Below are 24,734 nucleotides of genomic sequence, written 5' to 3'. Positions count from 1 at the left end.
AGATCTTTTGTTTTGCAAATCTACAGGGTGTTTTTTAAATATGCTGTAACTCCAGTAAGTTGTTCTTTGGGTTATTTAAAAAAAAACGTAAATATGGTCTAAAGCCAATAGTTTTCGAGACACCGGGAGTTAAGTTTAAAAAAATGTCACATTATCAAATATCTTTCGCTTGAACAACTTCTTTGGATCTGTTTTAATGATGTGTACAACAAAAATTATTCAAAAGCAAAATCCTCAATCAACGATTATAGTAAAATTAATTAAAAATCTATTTAATTTTTTGTTTAATCATCTGACATTACTTGAAAAATACAGTTAGCAACATTTAGTGAAAGTATTTGCCTGTAATTGATAACAAATGAAATTACTTAAATCAAACTTTACACATATTTAGAAATGTTTTTACTTGTATAAAACGTGTATAATTTTTTTTCCTAAAATTATCGCCTGATGAAATCATATTGTCTGTAATTATTTATTTGTGGAATTCTCAGTTACTTATTTTATTTAATTGAGTATTTGTGTCGCGCCGAAAAGGAAAAAGTTATGAAAATAATAAGGAATCAGCCAGTTGATTTTATAAATTTAATTTTAAAAACTTTTTTGAGATCTTTTTGGTTAAGCAAAACTGTATTTATTATAAACAAATGATCCTATTAGCGCAAAGGGTTATTTATTAAAGTAAGTTATTATCATTGCGACAGAAATGCCCATTTAAATAAAAATATATATAAAATCGTATTATGCTCCTCGACACCAACATCTAGGTATGCTAAAAAACAAAAAAGCACCGCCCAGCCTTGAATTACACCCACAATATTCAGCAAATATGTTTCTCTTCCAAATTAATTAATAAGTATTAAATAAAGTAGGTAAATATAAGCTAAATATTGTTAATAAATAAATATACTTGACGTAGCTACTGAAATAATTAAGTAATATAAATCAAAGAAATTATCTCCTTTGTTGTTTCTACCATCACCTCTTTGACAAGGACAAATTCTCAAAATTTTAATTTGTTTTTCGTAATACTAAAAAATAATTACTTTATCTAACTTAAATTAACCATAATTAATTAATAATAATACTTAGATTTTTTTTTATTTTTTTTTTCACTATTAACTTTTGCTTTTTCAAATGCCTTTCTTTTTAAAATTAAATTTATCGATATTAAATTGTTTATAAAATACAAGATACAAAAACAATGAAATAAAAAAAATGGTGTAATATTTCAAAGACAAGGCAAATTTGATATTAACATCTAGATGCTCTGAACGTGTTTTATTCTTGTCTATTACAATAGATGAGAAGAGAAAGAGCTATATCTAGAGCATCTGGCTGTTAAAACAAAACAAAAAAAATAATATCATATATCTGTCAAATAGAACATAAACTGGCACATTTAACATAAGCGCACCTCTTTAGAAACAAAATCTATTTTTTTTTTACCCAAGGCGAAGTGATGTAGTTGTATTTCCCATGTTATATTCTTATCTTTTTCAGTGCCAAATTTTTAATGAAGCAAAAATAATTCAGTTAAACAGCAGTTTTTGTTCACGGGTGGTATAGAAACACGGAGAAAATCTATATAAACAGATATTTACAAAATTAAATAATCCAAAAGTGAATTAAAAATTGTTTATTTTTACAACTCAACTATCACACTGCGTAAGATAATTTTAAAAAATTATATTTTCAGTCATTTATCTGTAATGTGATTCAATATTTTACAGTGTCTATTAGTTTTTTTACTAAAAATAGTTTAAGTACATAATTTGATAGTTTCATCATGTGTAATAAATACAGCCATTAATTTATCTTTAATTAATCCAGTATAATAACAACGTGTCTGCAGTAGACATACAGTAATTCTAAAATTAAGGTTTACGTCTACTCATGTGAACTATTGTAATGAAACTGAAATTATTATATTACAGCTGTTATTAAAACAGCTAGTTTTATTAAAACTGAGAATTTTAAAAATACTGTCACAAATTTTAATATGTCCTAATAATGTAAACGTAAAATTTGTCAAATAAATATAAAATGGCTTTTTGTGCCATGTGAAAAAGGCCATAACTTAGTACTCCAGTCGAATTATAATTTGAACGTGAAAAAATTAGTTAGTAGACATTTTTTTGCACTTTATGACGGGGAAGGATATGTAGAATGATAATATCAAAAAAGTAACTCGAAAGAAGTATTAAATTATACATATATTAAATTTACGCGTTTTTTCATTTTTTTTTAACTGCCCACGAAAATCTAAACCAACTATGAGAATATTAGTTATTTTTTGTTGTAGGCAATTAAATTACCTACAATTTAAGGTATCTGTTTTAAGTCACCAATTTGTTAATTGGTCGAACGCGGAAAAATCAATTTTATGGAAAATACGGTAAATCCAAAGACCAACATGCGTGCCATGGCCGATTCGATTGACGTAGATATATAGGTTCTAATTGATCCAAAAAAAACGCATCGAAAAAGAAAATTAAGTAGCCGTTTACAACTAACAAAGTAGAACGTGCAAAACAGCGTTATAAACAAACTGTCCCATGGTCAGGCAAAAGCCGCTCGGAAATTCGCTTTTTGCATTAAATAGAGCTTATTTTTGCGATAATTTTTTAAAAAGAGGAATCATCTATGCCTCTTTTAGTGAAAAATGACTCTGGTACCTTAAATTGTAAGTAATTTAATTGCTTACAACATAAAATAACTAATATTCCTATAGGTTGTCTTTCGAGGACAGTAAAAAAAGTAAAAAAACTTGTAAATTTGCAATTTGCCAACTTAGCGTCACTTCTTTCGAGTTACTTTTTTTTATATTATCAATCTACATACCATTCCCCCTTAAAAAGTGCAACAAAATGTTTAATAATAATTTTTTCAAGTTTTATGATCTAATTCGACTGGAATATAGTAACATTATCATAGTTTCAAAATGGAATTATACCCACCTCTGTATCGTTCACCAGCAGCTCTAAGGAGTACCCAGGTAAAACATTAAGGGCATTAACATGATCAACAGCTAGTTTGGCCGCAGACATTTCACTTTCTCCTTCATACCTCCTTCCCCATTTCGTTGTCAGCTCGAACAAACCCAAAATATACACTACGCGACGCTCATCAATCACATTCCTAGCGCGACTTAAATTCATTCTTGAAATATCGTTTTCTAGAGTAAAATATCTTTGTGCAAGAGAAGTATTCGAATGTACGTAAGCCAAAAAGTCGTCTGTGTAGTTTGCAGAGAATGCATCGGAAGAAGGCATGTGTCTCTTTTTCAAAGTGATAAACGTGGCAAGGAGTGCAATGGACAAGAACAAGACGCAGAAGTGCTTTTGGAACGGATGTATCGGTCTCATTGTGACCACGAAGGTTGTGAAATAATAAAAGACTGAATGAACACGGCGGCTTCTGAGTACCTATTGAAGAGGGTACTTCAACATGCGCGACGGTGTGGAACCTCTTCCTCGACAATAGGCAACTCAGCTTTTCACATTTTACTTTGTAAGCATTATTCTCTTGGAGCTACTAATTATGTAGTTTTAAAAGGGCCCTAAGACATTTGTAACTCTCTGGTCGCATCTTTGTGCGAGTTTATATCGGGTGTCCCAGAATTCACGTAAGATTTAAAAGACAGTGTGACAGCCGGCAGTTCAGGTTTATTAAAAAATGGAACGCTACACGAAAAAACAACGCGTTTTTATTGTTGAGCAATATTTTTAAAATAATGAAGGTTTGGCAGATTTGATAGGAATAGTGATTTGACTTTATCAACTGTGAGGAGATTAATTGAAAAAATCAGGGAGACTGGATCAATTAGTGATCTTAAACACTCTGGCTGAGACTGCTGAGAGTCCAGGCACATCAATTCGGCACCGTGGTCAAGAATTGGACAATTCAAGAAGCTCTCTACAGCGTGTTCTCACGAAAGATTTGCATCTTCGTGCTTCCAAAGTTCAATTAACTCAAGAACTGAAGCCTACTGACCAAGCAGAGCGAAGAGAGTTCATCAAGACATACATTACATGCCATACAGACCGGAAAACAATTCAATTACTGCATGACTCATTTCCTCGTCGTCTAATTTCTCTTTTTCGTGATCAGAATTGGCCACCCAGATAATGCGATTTATAGTCGTTGGACTTTTGACTTTTCTCTGTGGAAATTTTTGAAGTTGAAGGTTTATATCTACAAGCCCAAGATCACCCACGCCTTGAAGGAGGAAATTGTGCGCTATATCAACAAAATTCAACCTCATGGCCATGGAAAATTTCTACAAAACAGTGCGTATGTGACAGTAAAACCGTGGAGGCCGTTTACCCGATATGCTATTCCATACATAACCCTATAGCGTAAACTCTATGAATCAATAAAAAATTTAAATGTAAATTTTTAATTAAAAACCTGTTTCCTATCAAAATTACTTCTTGTGTGAATTTTGGGACATTTTAGAATCATTAGGTTGTTCTAATTTCTTAGAAATAATATCGTTAGTTTTTGTTTATTGTAGGATAAATAATTTAAAATTTATATACCTAGTTTTTCTATGAAGCAGTCGGTATAGTATTACGCTGCTCCGTGATGAGGATTGTGTTGATTATTCTTATAACATAATATGATCACAGACAATATAGCTTGGCGATAGCTACTTTGTCTGTGATATGATGTCTGGAAAGTTTATAGTACAAGTATTGAGAATAAGTAAAAGTTTCTCTTTTAGTGTTAAATAGGAATTTGTCTGAAAGGGTTTAAATACAAACATTGTAAGGTGAGGTTCGAGTTTTATTAAATATAAAGTTGTATTAGTTTACATGGCAACGATGGAATAGCTTGGCCATTTTTGTCCCTAGTTAATTTTCTTTCGATACTGGTTCAAGTTCTTTTGACGATGTATGTTGTTATGGTAGCAACAGTAAGGAATATAGATTTGTTAGTTTAGGTTTTATAATCAAAAAACTAAAAAAAATACGTTTTTTGCATAAAAATGTTTATAAAAAATTAGTTAATGGTAAATTGGAGCAGGAAACAAATAAGCATATATCTACAGAATACTATCTTTTACATGATGGCACAGTCCGTTTGCTACTAGCATTTTTGTCACAAAATCACTGATTTAATGCTCTATTGATTGGCTGAAACTTTATTGTCTCTGTTTTCACTAAAATTTGTCAGCTACGCCATATTCAGATTTCATACTGGTGATTAACAATGCAGTAGATAATATTGGTCATTTGCAGATTTAACTGCTTAGATTCTTTTGATCTAGAGCTGATTTAACAAGTTGACTGCGACATAATCTCAATGTACTTTGTCCTTGACTGCGATACATATCTTCCGGGATATGTAACAAAACTTCTTCTGTGTGCGGTACATATCCCTGGGGATATATAATTTTTTTTACATTTGACCTCTATAAAATTAAAAATACAATTATTGCTATAAACGTGCATATGTCTGTAACTATATATCCTAGGATACTAACGTTTTCATTCGCAAAGAGTTTTGAAAAGAAAAAAATAGAAAAATAATTATTTCTAACTACAAAACTAAAAACTACAGATTCTGCAACTTTCACAAGATACAGTAAAAATGTGATTATTGAGATTCGCATATTTTTTATAATGAGTACATACCCCTGAGGTATGTACCGCAGTCAACGTGTTAACCTGTCACTTACTTGTTTAATTGGGTCAGATTTTTTATTTCCTTCTTCAACACAAGAAGCTTTTCCTTTTTCAATTAATGTGGATGCCACCATATCAGGAGAAGTTGTTCATTATTACAAGTTACAGCCATTACCAGTAGTTCATATTCGGTATTCCAACCATTCGACATTACAAAAGTAGCAAAATCATCATTAATTTCTAACAATTTGTAACTATATACATAATATCACTTATACAGGGTGATTTCACTTTAAGTGCAGAAACTGCAGGGCTGGATTCATTATCAAAAAATAAGTAGAGTTTGTTCTATAATTTTTTTCCTGCGAGACTCAGCATTCGAGATACAGGTGTTAAAGTTTACAAAAAAATATATTCATAAAGCGCTGACGGAATTGAATGAAATTTACTGCAGCGTATTTACTTAATTAGATCAGTAGCGTGCTACTGGAGGTAGGTGGTGGAAGAAACACTTTTCATTTATTTAACGTAACAGTACCTGAATTTAACATTATTTCTACCAAAAACCACCAGTGGCGTATTTTTTTCTTGGAAAAACAGAGCAACACCTTCAGTAGCACACCACTGGTTAATGCCACGAGGTTAATATTACATAAAAGGTCTAATTAAGTGAATACTCTGTAGTATATTGCATTCAAATCGTTCAGCGCATTATGAAAATATGACAGAAAAAATATATATAATATATATATATATTTGGAATAAGCTCTTGCAAATTTTTTCATGGTTCTTTAATATTTATTGATTGAAACCCATCAACATAACACGTAGATTTCACACTCAAATTTTAGCTAAAGTACAATCTTCTTCCTGTTCTTATCATCTGTAATTTGATCAATCTTTTACCATCCTGTACAATATCCCATAAACCTTCCAGCATTAAACTCATCTTTATAGCAAATTTTCACAGTGCATAATTTGCTTGCCAATCCAGCTTCTTATTATTGGGCCTTGATGCTGAGACAATCGAAAACGGTGAACTGGAACTGCTTTGAGTAGCCATAATTCTTCTTTGTGAGTCTAGATCAAGTATGTAGCGAACGAATATGTAACAAAAATAGATATTAGTAGAAATACTTGTTCAATATCCTCGTATTACTAGGCGGGCCCATGATATGTTGCTATTATAGTAATAGAGCAGTGGATTAACTTCTTTTAATTTTTTATTGAAACAAATATACATTTCACCGAATTTATTTTATTTCCTTCTCATAACAGTTACCATTTGTTATTTACAAATACTGTTTACAATTTTGAATCATAGCACAGAACATACCAATATAGAATAAAACAGAAGTTAGATTATAATAATACCAACAGTGTTTAACGAAAATGAAAACGTTCACAGGTGTGACATCTTTGTGTGACAAAAGTTCGATCCACGCGTATAGATGAACTTGTAAGAATTGTAGATGAAATAGTGCCACTGTGGCGAAATTAATTGAGAACGGGTTAAAAGATATGGCAAGACGTTGATGTGATACACAAGATGGCATAGAGAAAACCTTGATACACCAGTTCAAGAAACCATTGTCTTTTAAAAAATATTGAGGAAGCTCCATTTTTGAAGTGAAACAAGAACAAGACTTAACTTAGTACAGTTGCATTGAGTTGAATAAATTAAATGTGTTACAGATTAATATCTCCCAAGAATATTTAGTTGATGCCGATAAATAAATTATAATAAATGGTAAATAAAAGTATGAGCAAAGCCTACATGGCTGTTATATTAATTTCTTAATACTCTAATATATTTATGTTCCTTCAGGAAGCAATAATTGAATAAGTGAATCTAATCTCGGTACAAGTAAAAAATTGTTGTCTAAATATAAAAGACCATTTAAAATCAGAAAAATGTTTTTTAATAACTGTTTGTGTGTGTTTTAAGACTGTTTCCTGTGAAAAGGTAAAGCCACGCAATAGTGAAGAGTAAAGTGTAGATAAGTTCTTAGCAGTAACTAGAATAGTAGTTCTAAGTGAAAGGATAGCAGCCCGACAGCAGTACATTTGAGGATAGTACTTCAAAGATAGATAGGCTGTGGCCTAATATTTAACGAAAGTAGCTCAAACATAGATTGCGGCCTAATATTTGAGAATTGTAGCTCAACGACAGACTGTGGCCTAACATTTAAGGTTACGGTAAATAAAATCGCATGGAGCCTGTCTGACGAGTAAGGAGTGTGAGGAAGAACAGTAATCTGATTTTTGGCACAAAACTGTCAAATTGACAAAGCTGAATGTGCGGACGCATTGTCATGGTTGCCTCGCTACAACTCTGGTCTCTTTTTGCTGATTTTTTTTCACGTAACCGTTATAAAACGCATTTATAGTACACACGGTTCACCGTTTTACCTACAATTCCATTAAAGTCGAAAAAACAGTGGATCGAGACTGACGTGCTTTCTTGGGGCTAGGTGATCCTTTGCCAATCCATTGTAGTGATTGAACTTTTGTCTCAATGTCGTAGCCATAAACCCAATAAATTGCCGATTACCGTGTACACGATAATTTTTCTGTTGTTCATCATCAAACGAACAACAAATTTTGCTGCAACTCAATGCATTTTCAATTTTTCAGTAAAAATTTCATAGCATAACCCAATTGAGATGCTAACCTCTTCTGCAATTTCTCCAACAATCAATCGGCGATTTGCACGCGCTAGATCTTTGACATTCTGAACATAGGAATCATCAGTTGAAATCGAATGCCTTCCTGGTCGAACTGTCGACTACTTTTAAATCGTAACATTACGCATCATCTCTAGTAAGCTTGTTTCAAAAGTTGAAACGTTTACGTTATAGTTCCAGAGAGAACATTTCAAAAATCGTCACTAACAGTTAAATAACAATAACACGAAAACCAACTGATATAACAATAATCCAAGAACATGTGGTTACAGAGCACGTCATTCAAAAAGATCAGTTATTTTCTGAACGACATCGTATTATGTATGTATGTATGTATGTCGGAGGGTGGTGGAATTGTCTTCCATCACGGCACTTAGGCCTTATTAGGCCCCTTGTACACCCTCCTTCATTACACGAGTACTTTTCTTCAAACCATCTTATTTACTACACGAATGACTTGGTGGCACAGTCTCGTACAGATTATGTATGATAGCATGGTCTTGAGTTACAGAGATTTCTTGCTCTGTTCTCATTACCATTTATCGGGGACCACACGCGTGCGGCAAATGTTGGGCGACCCAGGTCTCTTGGTATAGGCTGCCACAGCCACGTCCCCGAGCCTGCCTTAGGTCACCCATCCAAATTCCAGCCCCCGTCCGTGATGCTCCGACCTCGTCCGACGACCTCGTATTACGCTGCTGCGTTATCATTCTATTTCAGTTTAGTCCATGAAACACTGAAATTGCTTAAAGACGAAAAATTAGCTAGGTAATTATTAATACATATTATATATTAATTACAGTTAATAAATAATAAAGTTTGCTTACAAGTTATTTTCTTAATTTTAAGAAGGACCTAACTTTTCCACAATTTTAGGCCCATAATAAGCAGACGCTATTAACCTGTAGTATAACAACCCCAGGTTCGATCGAGAAAAGAAAATATAATCGTAGTTGTGGCCAAAAATATGTGATCGTCATGAGGAATACCTACGTTGTATACATATATTTTTAATTGACCGGAAGGCGCTGGCTACTAACTTTAAAGAGGGGAAGTATGGTTTAATTTTATAAACCAAAAGCAGAGTAAATACACCTAACTTTATTATTTACGTACAACAGTCTTCAAATTAAACATGTGACAAATAGAAAGAACAACAAAAACATTAACAACCATTTAACATAAAATAATTGTCAGGGTCACCTAGAGCTCCTGTGAGAAAAGAGCATGGCAGAGAAACCCACGGTCGTTGCTCTAACTACCCAAATATAAATACAAAACAACCGCTAATAAAAGGCATAAATTAAGAACCTTTGCTAATGATAAATAAGACCCGACTTATTTAATTTCTCACTAAATGTCATCTCACTCAAATTAGACATACACACTTCCAAGTAAAACTGAAGAGGTTTAGTGTTAGTTAGCCGGCAGAGCCGGAAGCTACTGGAGTCCCATACGGGAGGCAATCCAGCTATAGTGGAGATTTCGGAAGATCTGTTTTAGCAATTCTTTTTTTGTATTTAATTATTCTTTTTTTTTTCAGATTCGTTCCTGACGGGCGAAAATGTTAGTGAATTCAACAAGGCCCTGATATGCGTCTTGACATAAAGTGAGCACAAGAAATCAAAAAACAACGTAATCATGATAAAACATGTTAAATGTGAAACAAAGCAGTTGTTATTGTAATATCCGGGCAGTCACGACAATATATACATATTTTAACATGTAATAAATAATGAGCAATCGTTAATAATAATTGTAACAATTTTACGTTAGAAAAATATACGCCCCTGAGCATAAGAACGAAGGCTAAACATACACAGAATTTTCATCATGAAACATCTATAATCATCATAAGATTACATAGAACAATTAACAACAAAGTACTTAAAGAATAATTACCTGCTAACTAATACCGGTTAAACACTTTTAATTTTTCACTATTTTTGACACACTGACCGCCGATCGTCTTGCTACCTCTCTGCACACTGTTCTCACTTCAACTATCTAGGCTTCCTTCCAGAATTCCCCACCTATAAGCGCTTGTTTTTGTGCTTCCTTCTACCAACTGTCAATATTACTTTTTCATTATTGCGCAACACCCATGTAACAGGTGACGTGGAAGTTGATAAGATAAGTATGGTATTGTGTGATAGAAATTATAGTTAATCAACTGTACTACGAATACATACATTTTTTAAATATTTTTTCCGTACAAGCAAACTGTAAGAACCTCCCACAAATTTTGATATACCCTGTCATATAAAGAAATATCTATATAAAACTCTTTTTTTTTTCAGGAACGCCTATTGAAAGTTCAGTACGGAACATTCTGTACAATCGAAGAATGTAAAGGTATTTTACAATACTGGATGTGTCTGATATAAACTTTTCGTAATAAAACTGTAAAAGGAATACTAAAACAAAGGTGTCACTCAAGAACTTACTTAATAAATCATGGAACAACATTATCAGCTAAAATTATACAGCGACTATAAGAAGCATAATATGCGCTAAAAGCTTTAAATTTCAACATAGTGCGAATTACAGCATCGCGTCGGTTCATTTTTCATCGAGCGCATTAACGTCACGTTTATTATGAAAATTTAATAACTTTCTGTATAAAACGTTTGACATAGTACGAGAATAGCGCGACAAAAAGGAGAGTTTTGTTTAGTTCTCTTTTATTATTTGGGGTTAACGCTTTCAATTTTCAAAAAGACTTCGTAATAATGCAAATAGTGTTACTGAAGCTCTTTCGTGACTATCTACCCTTATAATTTCCAGCTGCTGATAAAAGATTTATTAATTGAAGTTCATTCATAAGTTTTTGTTCCATACCAGTGGCGCAGCACAACGTGACGGAAAGTAGTAGGGAGAAAAGTAACAAAAATCGAACCGCCGCACTGCCTAATAGAATTATAGAAAATTTCTGCATATCCAGAGAATCATCTACATGATAATTGAATGAGATCATGTAATTTATTTAATTAATTTGGTATCAGTTTGGAAATTTGGAAATAATCAATAAAAAATTGTAGTAAACTACACGTGTTTACTACAATTTTTTACAAGGCTTTAAATCTCTTTTTGAAACCAAATTAGTTGCATAAACCACATTTTTTTAAATTACAATAGTAGAATAATAAGTTTAACTTAAATCTTGGGAATAACAGGGAATAAATTGAAATTTGAAAGTGATATGCAAAAAAAAACTAGGGTTGCCAAAGATATTCATAAATGATTACAAGCCACGTGACCAGTAGTTTTGTTCGAAACAGTATTTTTTCCCTTCATGTTGGCAATTAAATTTCGGTAAAATTAGAAATTATTAAAGCAATAAGATCAAGATTACATTAAAACAGAATATTCTACTTCACCGGCTGTGATTAGTGTATTTTTTCACGAGATTTTATTCAACCAATCAACGATCGCAGTATCTCGAGCGTAGTCGTAACGGTTTCTTACTTTTCATTGTAATCGAATCATCAATAGTGGTGGCGCCAAGATTTAGGGACTTTTCGTTACCAGAACCACTCGTGGTTCGGTTGTCTTCGGGGCCCTAGCCGGCGGGGCCCAGCCAGGACAAAAGAAGGTCCCACAAAGCGCCTACACCGGCCGCATTTGCGGTCAAGGTAGACGACGGATGGGGCTCACCTACGAAGGCTGTCCAGGCCTACACGAGATGAGGCAGGATAAAGAGGGATATCCCCCTCGATCCCAAATCATTGAGGCCAATTTCTAGCCATGGAATAATGGCGCGGTTCAGTTGTCTAAGCTCAGGGGTCACGTAGCTTATAAACATTTATGAATGTATGTTTTATGTATGTGCTCTGTATTGTTAATACTAATAGAAGAAGAGGCATTTATTTTTAAATTTTATGTATGAAACATACCATATCTCGAGATAAGTAAAATTTTTTCACTTTGAATTTATATAAGTATAGTTAAAAAATGCTTGATAACTTTTTTATTTTCTACCTGAATATCAACTTTATATGTATGTACATACTTACAGCACTCTCCACTTTTAACTGTTACATACATTTTTAAGTGTAGAACATAAACCATAAATTATGTTAATAGAAGACCTACCAAGTCGATTAGAGAAATTTTTATCATGACAAATATGTTGAAATTGTTACTTTCAATTAAATACAATTCTTGTAAGCAGTAGAAACGGTTAGTGTAGTTAGCAATTAGTGAATATTCTACTCCCAAGAACAAATATATTCAAGCACCATTATTTTTGTTACACCCTGTAACATTAAACTTCTTTTACAAAAGTTAATTAAAATCTGTTCCGTTTCGTGTTTATACGTTATTAATAGCGTATACACTCAAGGAGATGGTAAATTTCCACTTTAATGACCATAATGACGCGTAGTAATTTAATAAATCCCTTAATAACAATAGGTCTGTTCCAACAAGAGTCAGGGATTGGTTCCGAACCGTTTGAAATGTTTGGCCAGCTAAGTTTTAAATGTGTCTTCAGTGAATATATCGCAAGAATTAGTTGGATGCACATTTCTGACGGTTCGGAACCCTGACTCTTGTTGGAACAGACCTAATAGCACTGAAATTGTAAGACGAGTTTATCGCAGATACTTCAGAATCTGCTTTATAATACGTTTCTCCTTTGCAATAATATATGCGAGCTTTGTTTACTTATTCTGTCTCTACAAAAAAGGAAGAAAAACGGAAACGTGTGCGTTGTTCTACGACCATAAAAAATGCTAAAATCAATTTCAGTACAAAACTCTCAAGGAAGGCATCAGGCAATGTTTTTTAAATTCCAGTAATTGAATTTATTTCTTAAACCTTTTGTTTGCCGTTTTCAAGAAAGTATTTTATTGTGTAAATCGGTCCTCTGTTCTTAAATAAAATTCTAATGCTAAGAATTTGGACTGAACTTTTTTTTATTATAAATTTCCAGTTTTTAAAAGGGTAAACGTGATATATGTTTAATATTTTTGATCCAATAAGTTGCTGGAGAAATGGGTAAAGAAATTGCCTAAATTTGCTATTTGTAACAAGACGTTGCAATAAATTTTACAATTTCTTGATAAAATTTAAAACTACCAACTTTTAGAATAAAGTCAGGCTAACGTAAATTCAATATGCATACAATATGCAGTTTTTTCAGTTCAAGTCTTTGTTTTTAACTGAACATAGAATTTAAAAAATAAAAATATTTTTCAAATAACGTGAAAACTTAAAATTAACGATAATAAAAAACTAACCTTTTAATTTATCCTCCTCAGAGAAAATGTTCAAAATTATCACCATTCGCACAAACTATCACTCGATTTATCCACAACTCAGTGCATGCTGTTCGAAGCAAGTTTTCTCTGCCTTTGAATAAATAATTCGTTGACTTTGTATATTTCAGTCTTAAAGACCATACTTTTAGATAATGCACAAATAAAAATCGTACAATTTACCTTCTGGTGACCCTGAAAATCGTGATATTGTCAGGTTAATTTATATTCAATATGCATACGTAGAGTTGTTTTTTAAGTTCAAGTCTTTGTTTTAACTGAACATAGAATTTAAAAAATAAAAGTATTTTTCAAATAACATATTCACACATACAAGTTATCACTCGATTTATCCACAACTCTGCATGCTGTTAGAATCGAGTTTTCTCTGTCTTTGAATAATTCGTTGTCTTTATATATTTCAGTCTTATAGACCATACTTTTATACGTTTAGATAACGCACAAATAAAAATCGTACTAATCACCTTCTGGTGACCTTGAAAATCGCAATATTAAATTTACATGTGGTACAAAAAAATTAAAATTTATTATAACTTTAAAAATAGCTTAGTTAAGATGTTCTTAAGTTGCAAATTCTTATCCTGTGAGGTTAAAAATGCGTAAGAACCATTTCCCTCTTATCAGAAAATATGTAATTGTCTATTAGACCCTACTAAACTATACTTTGTTTAGCAAGGGTCAATTCTGGGACCACTCTTATTTTCATTAATGACTGAATGCCTCGATGTTAATTATTACCTATATGCGGACGACCTGTTCTTTGAAGTTAAATTTTCTACTGATTCTACTAGATTACAAGATGACTTACATAGATGGTGTTCAAATATATCCTGAATTTGGAGCTATCTCCCGTTGGACTTTGTAAGTGCCAAATAAATTAATTAATTAATCAATCTCGTTGTCACTAACAGTATTTTTTTAATGAAAATGATTATTAGTTCTATTATATTGTCCATTGTACTATCTAATTTACATTTTTTCCATCACACTAAATAACTATTGTTTGAATTCAATCATTCGTCGTGTATACAGTGTGTCCCGTTTTTCAGGTTAAGACCTCTGAAAATGTGAGAAGGCTGTGGACTTTCCGCAAGCCAATTTTTTTACAAATAGTACCCTGAAGAGAGGTTATATTCTACTAATTATTTTATTGATGTGACAAAAACCTGGCCTACTACGATTTTGTAAAAGGGCCGTTTTTCCAGAAAGTAGTATTAGGCATTTTTTTATTAAAAATATATTATTACCAGGCTATTCAACACCCACTAAAATACCCATATACCAAATGTGAACGATAAATGTCAATTGAGTGTTTTTTTATGTGGTGCCAAACTTCGAAAAATCAGACAATTAAAAATTATAATAAGCAGGTCAAAGATTGCCATGAAAGTGAAAACGAATACCAGTCGGACAAAGATATAATATAGGTACTTTAAATTCAATACTTAATTATATTAATTCATTATTATTAATTAATTATAAAAATAATAACTTGTAACATGTAATGAATTATAAATACTAAGTTGTTAAACAAAAAAATTGCAAAACGTTATTCTAAATTAAGTTTTAGTTTTCTCCAACAAACATCCTCTCAGTCGAACACAGTTTTCCAATACTCTTCTTAAATTTAAAAATAATTTACATAGCCGTTGTGGAGTGATCTCTGAGCAAGCTTCTCTTATGCAATAATTCATTAGGTCATCCAAATTCTTTGGTCTGTTTTTATAAACTTTTTGTTTTATAAAACCCCAAAAGTAAAAATCCATAGTTCGAGAAAACTAAAATTTAATTTAGATTGCTTTGCAATTAACACACATTACATTAACATTAACAATAAATTTAACAACTTAATATTTATAATTCATTACCTACATTTTTTGTACGTTAATTATTATTTTTACTATGGCCGCAATTAAAAGTGTTTATATAATTTATAGTGCCTACATTTTTTCTTTGTCCGATTGGTACTTGTTTACACTTTCATGGTAATCTTTGACCTGCTTATTATAATTTTTAGTTGTCTGATTTTTCGAAGTTTGGCACCACATAAAAAAACTCTCAATAGACGTTTGTTGTTCAAATTTGGTATGTGTGTATTTTGATGGGTGTTGAATAGCCTGGTAATATTATCTTTTTGATAAAAAAATGCCTATTACCACTTTCTGGAAAAACGACCCTTTTAAAAAATTGTAGTGGCCAGGCTTTTGCTACATCAATAAAATGATTAGTAGAATATAACCCCCCTTCAAGGTACTATTTGTAACAAAATTGGCTTGTGGAAAGTCCACAGCCTTCTCACATTTCCAGAGGTGTTAACCTGAAAAATGGGACAAACTGTATATGTGTAAAAAACATTTATACCTATTTTAAGAGATTTAAACTAATAGAGGCCATCCGAAAAGGAATGCATGGCTGGATTCCATGCATATTCAATATGATAACATTTTCAAATTAACCACTGAAACTCAATGTTTTATTCATAAATGTTCAGTTGACAAGGGTACACTACCTATGGGATGAATTATTGAGCTAGTTAAGCAGCTATTGTTTTGTAAATGCGGTAGCTCTGTGGGTGTCTAGAAATATATTCTCTTGTTTTATAATTTTTTGTTATCATATATTTTCTTAATACTTTGCTAAATTAGTGTTGCTATAACAATAATTATTCGTGTTTAAAGTTTATACATTAGTTAACCTTTATTAATCAAATCTTAAGACTATAAAAATTGTTCAAAATGTCCACCCTCGGCTCGAGTGCAAACCTCACATCGGCGAATAAAAGATTCTGTCACTCAACGGATGAGATTTGGATCATTTCGTTTCTGGTTAGCTGCATCCTGAATTCTTTCAAGTAACTGCTTATGGATAGTAATTCCAGCATGGTAGACAAGCTGCTTCATATGTCCGCATAAATGAAAGTCCAACGGATTTAGATATGGGGAACGCGTTGGACATGCTATTGGACTTTGTTGACCTATCCATTTATTCGGGAAATGATTATTTAACCAGACATTTACTTGCCGCCCTCTATGCGGTTGTGCACCATCGTGCTGATACCACATATTTTGAAAAATATTAAGGTTATTTTCCAAGAAAGGTCTATACAGATCTGTATCTATCACATGTTGACACTGAAATATTGCTGAAATCTTCTTGATGCTGTCCCTCGTGAAACATGCTTCATCAGACCACATGATAAACGAAATGAATCTATCTTTTTGTGCATGTCGTCGAAGTAACAAGCGGCATAATTCTAATCGCTGAGGAGTATCTCCAGCATGTAACGCTTGCACATTTTGGAGATGAAATGAATATAACATTTCTCTATACCAACTAATTGATGATTTGTCAATGTATTAGGTATATCTCCTCAACTTTGTACATTCACTTCAGTAGGATGAATGGCCTATTTGGAGCGGGATTACTTTCTTCTCGAAGTCTACGAAATTATGCACTAAAGTCTGTGTGGGCAGGTTGATGTCTGTTTGGGTATCTTCGGTGGTATCCTCGGGCTGCTCAGTCTAGCGTTCCCATTGGAATACCCATATACAAAGATAATATACTCTTCAGTTGTAAATATATTTTTTTTATTTACCACTTTAACGCTAAGTGTAAAATAAATAAACAAAATGACAAATAATAAATATTGTTATCTTTTTATTTGTCAATCTTTCCTAGAAATATGAAATTATATTTTCTGAATAACCCGATGTGCACCACGAGGAGGATGTCAAGTCGGATTTTGCATATCATTTTGCCTTGAAGAAGACAGTTTATTTGTGTGTACCTATATGCGCATGTGCGTGTGTATTTTCAATAAACACACGAAACACCATATATATTTTTCAATATGCGTAAATCTTTCCCAAAAAAAATTCATTGACAACCTTCTCGTGGTGCACTTCGGGTTATTTTAATGTCAGCGGTAATTGTCTTTATTCTTTGTTTGTGAGACCATTTCATAGATTTCTATCAAATATTATGTTCATCAATGTTAAGCAAGCTACATTATATGTCAAAAAATTTTATTTGACAGTGCATCAATTTTTCACTGTTTTTTATCCTTTTGAGGGCCCAATCCTCTCCAGATGGATATTTGGAGCTTCATGGCCATGAAGACTTTTGATCAGTGATAAAAAAGGGACAACATATCAATTTTCAGGAAATTTCATCGAAAGAGCAATTTCCATAAAGCGGCATTTATATACCTACATATATAAGTACGAGTACTTGGATCCAAGTAGTCCCACTCGGATGTGAGTACTCGTAAATGTAATGTCCGCTTAAGGACGGGATTTTGTACAAAAAATATCGCCCAGCGTGAGTCACGAAACGGGTCCCCGGCAGGTGCTGCTCTAGCGGCCAACGCTTCAAGTCTAATAATTTACACTGCAACCATATTCGCCCGATTTTTCAGGAACGGCTCCAATTTGTGTACATACAATCTTATAAGGAAAGAGAGTAAATATTTTATTAATCAGTAATAGATTATTAACGAGGACAATAAAATTTTTTTATTGAGTAGGCAATAATTTTTAGTTAATAAGCTTAAACAATCTTATAATTACTATTCCTTCATTATAAAAACAGAAATACGGTTTTTAAAATTACATGTAGTTTCTTCTTCAAAAGTGACCTTAAAACACGTATAACATGGAATAGTCAACAGTCTAATGTTTATATTTTCACATTAACAATCCGATAATGTAAATTAACTGCTATTTTCAATAAAAATGATATAACTTGAATTATTTTTTTACTTTGGTGAGTCGTATTAATTTAAAAACACTGCCTAATTACTAAAATATATAGCTACTTATATATACTTATACTAACTTGCTACTAATTNCAATATATTGGCAGACTAACAGTATGGTTAAAATTGAGGTACTTTGGCATTTATTTAAATTATTCTTCTGTTCTCATGAGCATTGAAATTTATTTCACTCACTAGCGGGAACCATTGCGAATACATTGATATATAATAATATTCAATTATGTTAGTTTCTTCGATGATATGTGTCCTCATCTGAAGCTCTGTTACATGGTAAAAATATACATACTAAATCGCCCCCTTAAGGTGTGCAAGGGATCCTTTGGAACAATAACGGTGTGCAGTTGGGGTGTCTGTAGTATTTTCAACAGTTTTCAAAGTTGTTTTCTCTTTTTTTACAGTAGAAGTCGCAAAATATTTTAAATATTATGTATAGGCACTATATTTAAATATATGCTACAGTGTTTGTATAAGGTAAATAATTAAATATATAAATACATTTATTTATATACCAGTGATGAGGTGTCTTATTTTATCCATGATAATTACGCTCGTTTTTAATGTGTCAGAAATTTGCTTTTTGGTCAATTCTGTAAATTTTTGTATTTGTGAAGAGAAATCAGTAAGTATTGAAATTTTGTTACCGTTACGCTCTGTATAGAAAATAATACACGAAATGTCTACCAATATTAATATTAGTAGTATAGTCAACGGTCATACCACGATGTAAAATACCAGTTCTCGTCCGATCACTGAAGTCAAGCATCGTCGGGCGCGGTTAGTACTTGGATGGGTGACCGCTTGGGAACACCGCGTGTCGTTGTCCAACTTTTTTTTTAAATAATGATCAAATAAAATAATTGAATTACAAATAATAATGCGAGTAACATTTTTGCATGCAGAATATTTTGATTTGAGGACTGTTTTTATTTATCTTTGCATTAAATAATTAATGAGCTATTTATAAACAGATAATATTCAGAAAATTAGAATTAGGAAATACCAATCTCCGTACGGTGTGTGCGAGATCCTTTTCCCTGTTTTTGCCTTTGAAAACCATATAATTCGCCTCATAAGAGATACGTAGTAGTTAGCAAAGTTGCATAATCAGGGCACCAACATTATGCCTCTAAAAAATCAAGGCTAACATGATTAGTTTTCGAAATATTTGAAAAAAAAACGAAATTTTGGAAATCCTTTTTTTCTTTCATTTCAGCCTTGTTTGAGGTGATATTGAAAAAAAGAAGAACACTTTCTCATGGCCACTTTTTGCTCTTTATCGAATGGCATAATCAATTTTTGTATGTAACGTTTCGTCTCTCCAGGATGATCATCAACTTTATTTTTTTAAATACGACCCTAGAAATTTTATTACATTTTTTGCAAACCTTCATGACCCCCAATACTGTACTGTCTCGGCTCGAACCAGATTCGGCCGTTTTGTCTCGAAAAATTAATCTTCAATGTATTCGTTCCAAATTTTTCGAAATTTTTTATTTAGATTTCTTTGTTTATTGAATTATCATACACTATAAGTGTCGTTAGACCCTGTGAAATTTATCTAGTTATTTAAACTATTACCATCACACGTTACTATAAAACATTATTAGAGTTTTAATCCCATACTTATAGTGTTATTTCTAGGTTTCTCGAGTGCTCAAAACTCAAACAAATAGATCTGACATGCTCATTCGCACTTGCTGTTACAGGTATAATAAATTCCGATCATATTATGCTTATCTTCATTTTCAACATTTGCCAAAACGGAAACGTTTTTGAACATTTACTGTAATTTTTTAAAGTATACTATTCTTTTGGAGTTTTGGTTGTTAATGTGCATTTTAAGAATTAATTTGTCATAATGAAATTAAAATTGTAATAATGTTTTAATTTTGACGCAACAACTTATCGAATTATGTACGGTGATGGAGATTAAATTAAAACTCCAATAATATTTTATTGTAACGTGTGACGGTAATAGTTTAAATAACTAGGTGGATTTCATAGGGTCTAACGATACTTAGAGTTACGATAATTCAATAAACATAGAAATCTAAAAAAAAATAGATAAATTTGGAGCGAATACATAGAAGATGAATTTTTCGAGATGAAACGTCTGAATCTGGTTCGTGCTGAGGTAGTACAGTATTGGGGGTCATGAAGGCTTGCAAAAATTGTAATAAAATTTCTAGGGTCGTATTTAAAAAAATAAAGTTGATGATGGTCTTGGGGAGCCGAAACGTTACATATAAAAATTGATTATGCCATTCGATAGAGGGGAAAAAAGTGACCAAGAGAAAGTGTTTTTCTTTTTTCAATATCACCTCAAACAAGGCTGATATGAAACAAAAACGGATTTCCGAAATTTCAGGTTTTTTTTAAATATTTCGAAAACTAATCATGTTAGCCTTGATTTTTTTAGAGGCATAATGTTGGTGCCTTGATTGCGCAACTTTTCCCCCATTTAAGCTACTTATCTCTTACCGTTTCCGAGATCCCTGTGGTGAGAAGCGAATTTGTAACAGCCTGTATATTAAGTACACTTATAGCTCGTTTAGAAATCGATAGTCTTGTAAAAATAATCAAAATGTAAAGGTTTACCATTTTCACTCCATTGCCACCTCCTGGAATACGTGGACCGCTTCTATTCGACGTAGAAAGATCTATAGTCAATACAACAATATCAAAATTAGTCCGATCGAGCCACCTCTGTTTACTTCGAAAGTTTTACCCCCCTATACACTGTTAGATTCTACATATTTTCCTAACACTTATTAGCATTATACTACCAACTTATTTTACAAATTTGGAAATACCAGTTCCAATTTAAACGTTTGTGGCTCTTGATTTTTTTGTGTTCGCGCTTCAAAAACCATGACAACATTGGAAGTAGAGATTATTATAAATTTATTATTTGAACGTATGAAGTTCAGAAGGGTATAGTTTTAACTTTTCATAACTGTCCCAAAATTTTTGAAACATTAGAGCAAACAATTTACTTTCATCTTTAATCAGTTGCTGACGAGCTCCTAATCGTAAATGAGTTTTATACATTTTCAGCTTTTCTATAAACAAAACCATACGGAATTGGCTAAAGATTCTTCATATTCATAGTGTTTAGTAAAAAATCTAGTAAAATGTAATTTGCTTTGGACCCTTTAAACTTTAAAGGGTCCAAAGCAAATTACTTTAAAGAATCTGATTTTTTAATATCAATTGTACAGAAAACACTGTTACTCAACTTTGTACCTGCCCTAAAATTATTTCTTAGCAATTATATCTATTTGAACAGAATCACCTTTATCCCATAAATACAGGAGCTTAAACCAGCAAAGTGATACAAAAAGAATCAGTTATGTTATCTTTGCCAGTGATATTGAAGTTCAGGTGCAACGTGAAAAGAAGAGAAAATGATTTATGTAAGGAATTGTAATTTAAAAAGGTTATTATAGGTAATGGATAATCCAATTGCAGAAGTTATCCTCAGGATATCCAGTTAATGACGCATTTCGCGGAACATTATCCATATGTTTTCGAGACATATCGTTTCGTATATACGAAGTATATATTTTATTTTGTAACATAAGGAGGATACCTCATTATTAGTTTGGTAACGTATATTCTCTTTAGGATATCCCTGGGACATCCTGGTGGCGAACGAACAGAATAATGTCGCTATATTAAAAAAAATACAATTACGAAAAATTTTTGTTTTCAAAATTTTGTTACTACCTATAAAGCAAGATATAATTAGGAGGATTAAATATAAGATCTGTACCATAAAAAATTAGCTGTCATAATTTCTACTCAATTTTATTGGAATTGTGGAAATTTAGTAAATTCAACCTTAATCTTTAATTATAAGGTAGTATTAAAATAATTTGGTTGGTAAACACTTATATTTGGCTTAAAAAATATTTATTTTCAACACCCATCATACTTTGTGTGATACGTTTGTCACTAAATTGATTAACTATTACCTGCAAAGATCACTGGAGCGTTACGGTTGCATTCCGGTGACGATCACTGAAGCGTCACACGCTCATTTGCACATACGGTTCCTTGTAAGGTATAAAAAGGCCAGTAGCACCTCAGTTTGACATACCTCTACAGTGACTGAAGAAAGATGTCCCGCCTTCTACCAGTTGTTGACAACACCCATCCATTCCTGCCGGTTGAAATTTGGATAACAATATTAAGGTATGGTTAATTAAAAATATATATATTTATTTTAATTTTGTTTCTTTATTTATAGGTTATTGGATCCTAAATCTCTCCTAGCTGGAGTTAGGGCTTACAGTCTTTGGATGACGATCTGCCGAGGCGACCCTGTCTTAAAGAAGACGCTCCGTCGTGCTGTTAAGGAAGAATAGGCGATGGTGAGGAACTTCATCTTGAACCCCAGGATGTCAGTGCGAGTTTCCAGGGCATCATCCAAGACTTTTGCGACCAACGTTAAGAAGACAGTTGTTGCTGTTACCAGACCTACAATAGGTGTTCTGTCCGACGTTGGTTCCTATGCTGGAATCAAACAGAAGGATGTTGGAAAATCATCTAAACGCCGCGGCACAGAATTATAACACCAGAAGCGACAGTTCCGCTTCCCGCCAATTTTTTTTTCGAGTGCGCATGTGCGAAAATCGCCATTATTTTGTAGGTATTTCCGTCAACCTCAAAATATTTTATGTTTGACGCGTGTGTCAACAGTTATTGTATTTCTTGTATTCGTGCATAAATACTTTTTTATTTCTGTATAATATCATGAGTAGAAAAGGTGGAACAGTTTGTGTTGTTCGTGGGTGTTAGTTCGTTGTAGTATTATATTTTTTATATTCTTAAATATAACATACCAACTGACAGTTAATAATAAATACAAGTATGTATCTTAACTTAAGATACATACTTGTATTTATTTCATATAAGAAAATTTGTTTGTATTTTGTAAATTTTAATTAAATAAAAATATCGCTTAAAAAATTCACTTAATTTTTTCATTTCTTCTTTCTAAAACTTCTTTTTAAAAACAAAAAATAATCAGAACTGTCCAGGGCACAAAACGTAAATTTTTTTAGTATCATCAACACAAATTATGATTAAATATTTTATTTTAATTTTCATTTATTGTTATCATCAACAATAAGAGAGTGTTATAGACAAGTACGTAATGATGAATGAAATAATGAAAATATATAAGTACTTGCTATATAATAATTATATTTATCTAACAAGCTGTCACTATGCCTTATTTTATGAATGAAATATAAAATAAATTACTGAAATAAAGTATACCATAAAATTAAGAAGAATCCACACCATATTTATGTAGGTAAATCTCTATTCAATGAATAAAAAAAAGTTTATATAAACAACACAACTGATTGTTGTCACTTTTAAATTTGGCGCTTCTCTATACCTACAAAATAATGGCGCAAGGTCATCGAAATTTGATACGGCGAGATCAAAGGAAAAAAGCCGGCTGTCGCTTCTGGTGTTATAATTCTGTGGCCGCGGTAACAATAAGTTTGGCCCCTATCGTTTGTGAGTATTAAATAACGTATAATTATATTTAATGTAATTATATTATTATTAAAATATTAACGCTATATACGAAATGTTTTCGCAAGTCGACTAAATCTAAATAGATGTCCTGATATTTTTACCTTTCTAAAATCGCTAACAGTATATTAACGATTATTATTAATAATCTAGTATCTAATAGACCTTGCGCAAATATTCACATTCTTGGCTTGCCACCATTTATTGACAACATTATTAATATTGACATAGTTTATTGGATCCTAAATCTCAATTAGCAGAGGTCAGAGTCCACAGGCTTTGAATAACGATATGCCGAGGCCATCGAATAGACGCTTCGTCGTGCTGTTAAGGATGTAAAGATGATGGGAGGGAAATTCATCTTGGACTCGAAGATGTTAGTTCAAGTTTCTAGGACGCTAACGAAGATCTTTTCTCGAAAACGCATCGAGATACCGAAATGAAACAAGAGTACATAATTAATGGAAAATTTTTTGCTCATTTAGGTTTTGAACCAAGTTTCATGTTAGACATACAGGGTAAAAAGTTATTAACTAAATTTTCGGTAAAATTGGTCGTAAGTGGCGCCCTCTATGAGCAACGCTGACTTTACAACACGTATTCGTCGCTTAAAATCAGTTCAGTGCGAACAGCCGAGCTGAGCGGACGTGTTTGTTTGTGAGGTGAAGTGATTGCAACGAGCAAAATCTACCTGCCTTTATTAAGGCTACCTGGAAAGAATCCCTTTCTTTCCTTTTAATCACCGACCTAATCCCCGGCTAAGCATAGAGGCCGTCGGCATCTTTGTTCACAGCACCTGTGC

At 32.3% G+C, this 24,734-nt stretch overlaps 1 protein-coding gene and 1 non-coding gene across 2 annotated transcripts in view; one reads left to right on the top strand and one right to left on the bottom strand.

Moving 5' to 3' along the window:
* Positions 1-3,368, bottom strand: part of LOC108913012 (gamma-aminobutyric acid type B receptor subunit 1-like) — a 65,001-nt gene extending 61,633 nt beyond the window's left edge. The window contains exon 1 of the mRNA XM_018718466.1: positions 2,961-3,368. Within this exon, the coding sequence (XP_018573982.1) occupies positions 2,961-3,368 (408 nt within the window). The remainder of the gene's footprint in view (positions 1-2,960) is intronic.
* Positions 3,369-19,082: 15,714 nt separating this feature from the next.
* Positions 19,083-19,202, top strand: LOC111692146. The gene has a single exon (XR_002763152.1). It is a non-coding gene; the product is annotated as a 5S ribosomal RNA (ribosomal RNA).
* Positions 19,203-24,734: the final 5,532 nt, after the last annotated feature.

This window comes from Anoplophora glabripennis, unplaced genomic scaffold, assembly GCF_000390285.2.
Source record: "Anoplophora glabripennis isolate ALB-LARVAE unplaced genomic scaffold, Agla_2.0 scaffold982, whole genome shotgun sequence".
In the NCBI taxonomy this organism is placed as follows: Eukaryota; Metazoa; Arthropoda; class Insecta; order Coleoptera; family Cerambycidae; genus Anoplophora; species Anoplophora glabripennis.
This window is presented reverse-complemented; position numbering and strand designations above follow the sequence as displayed.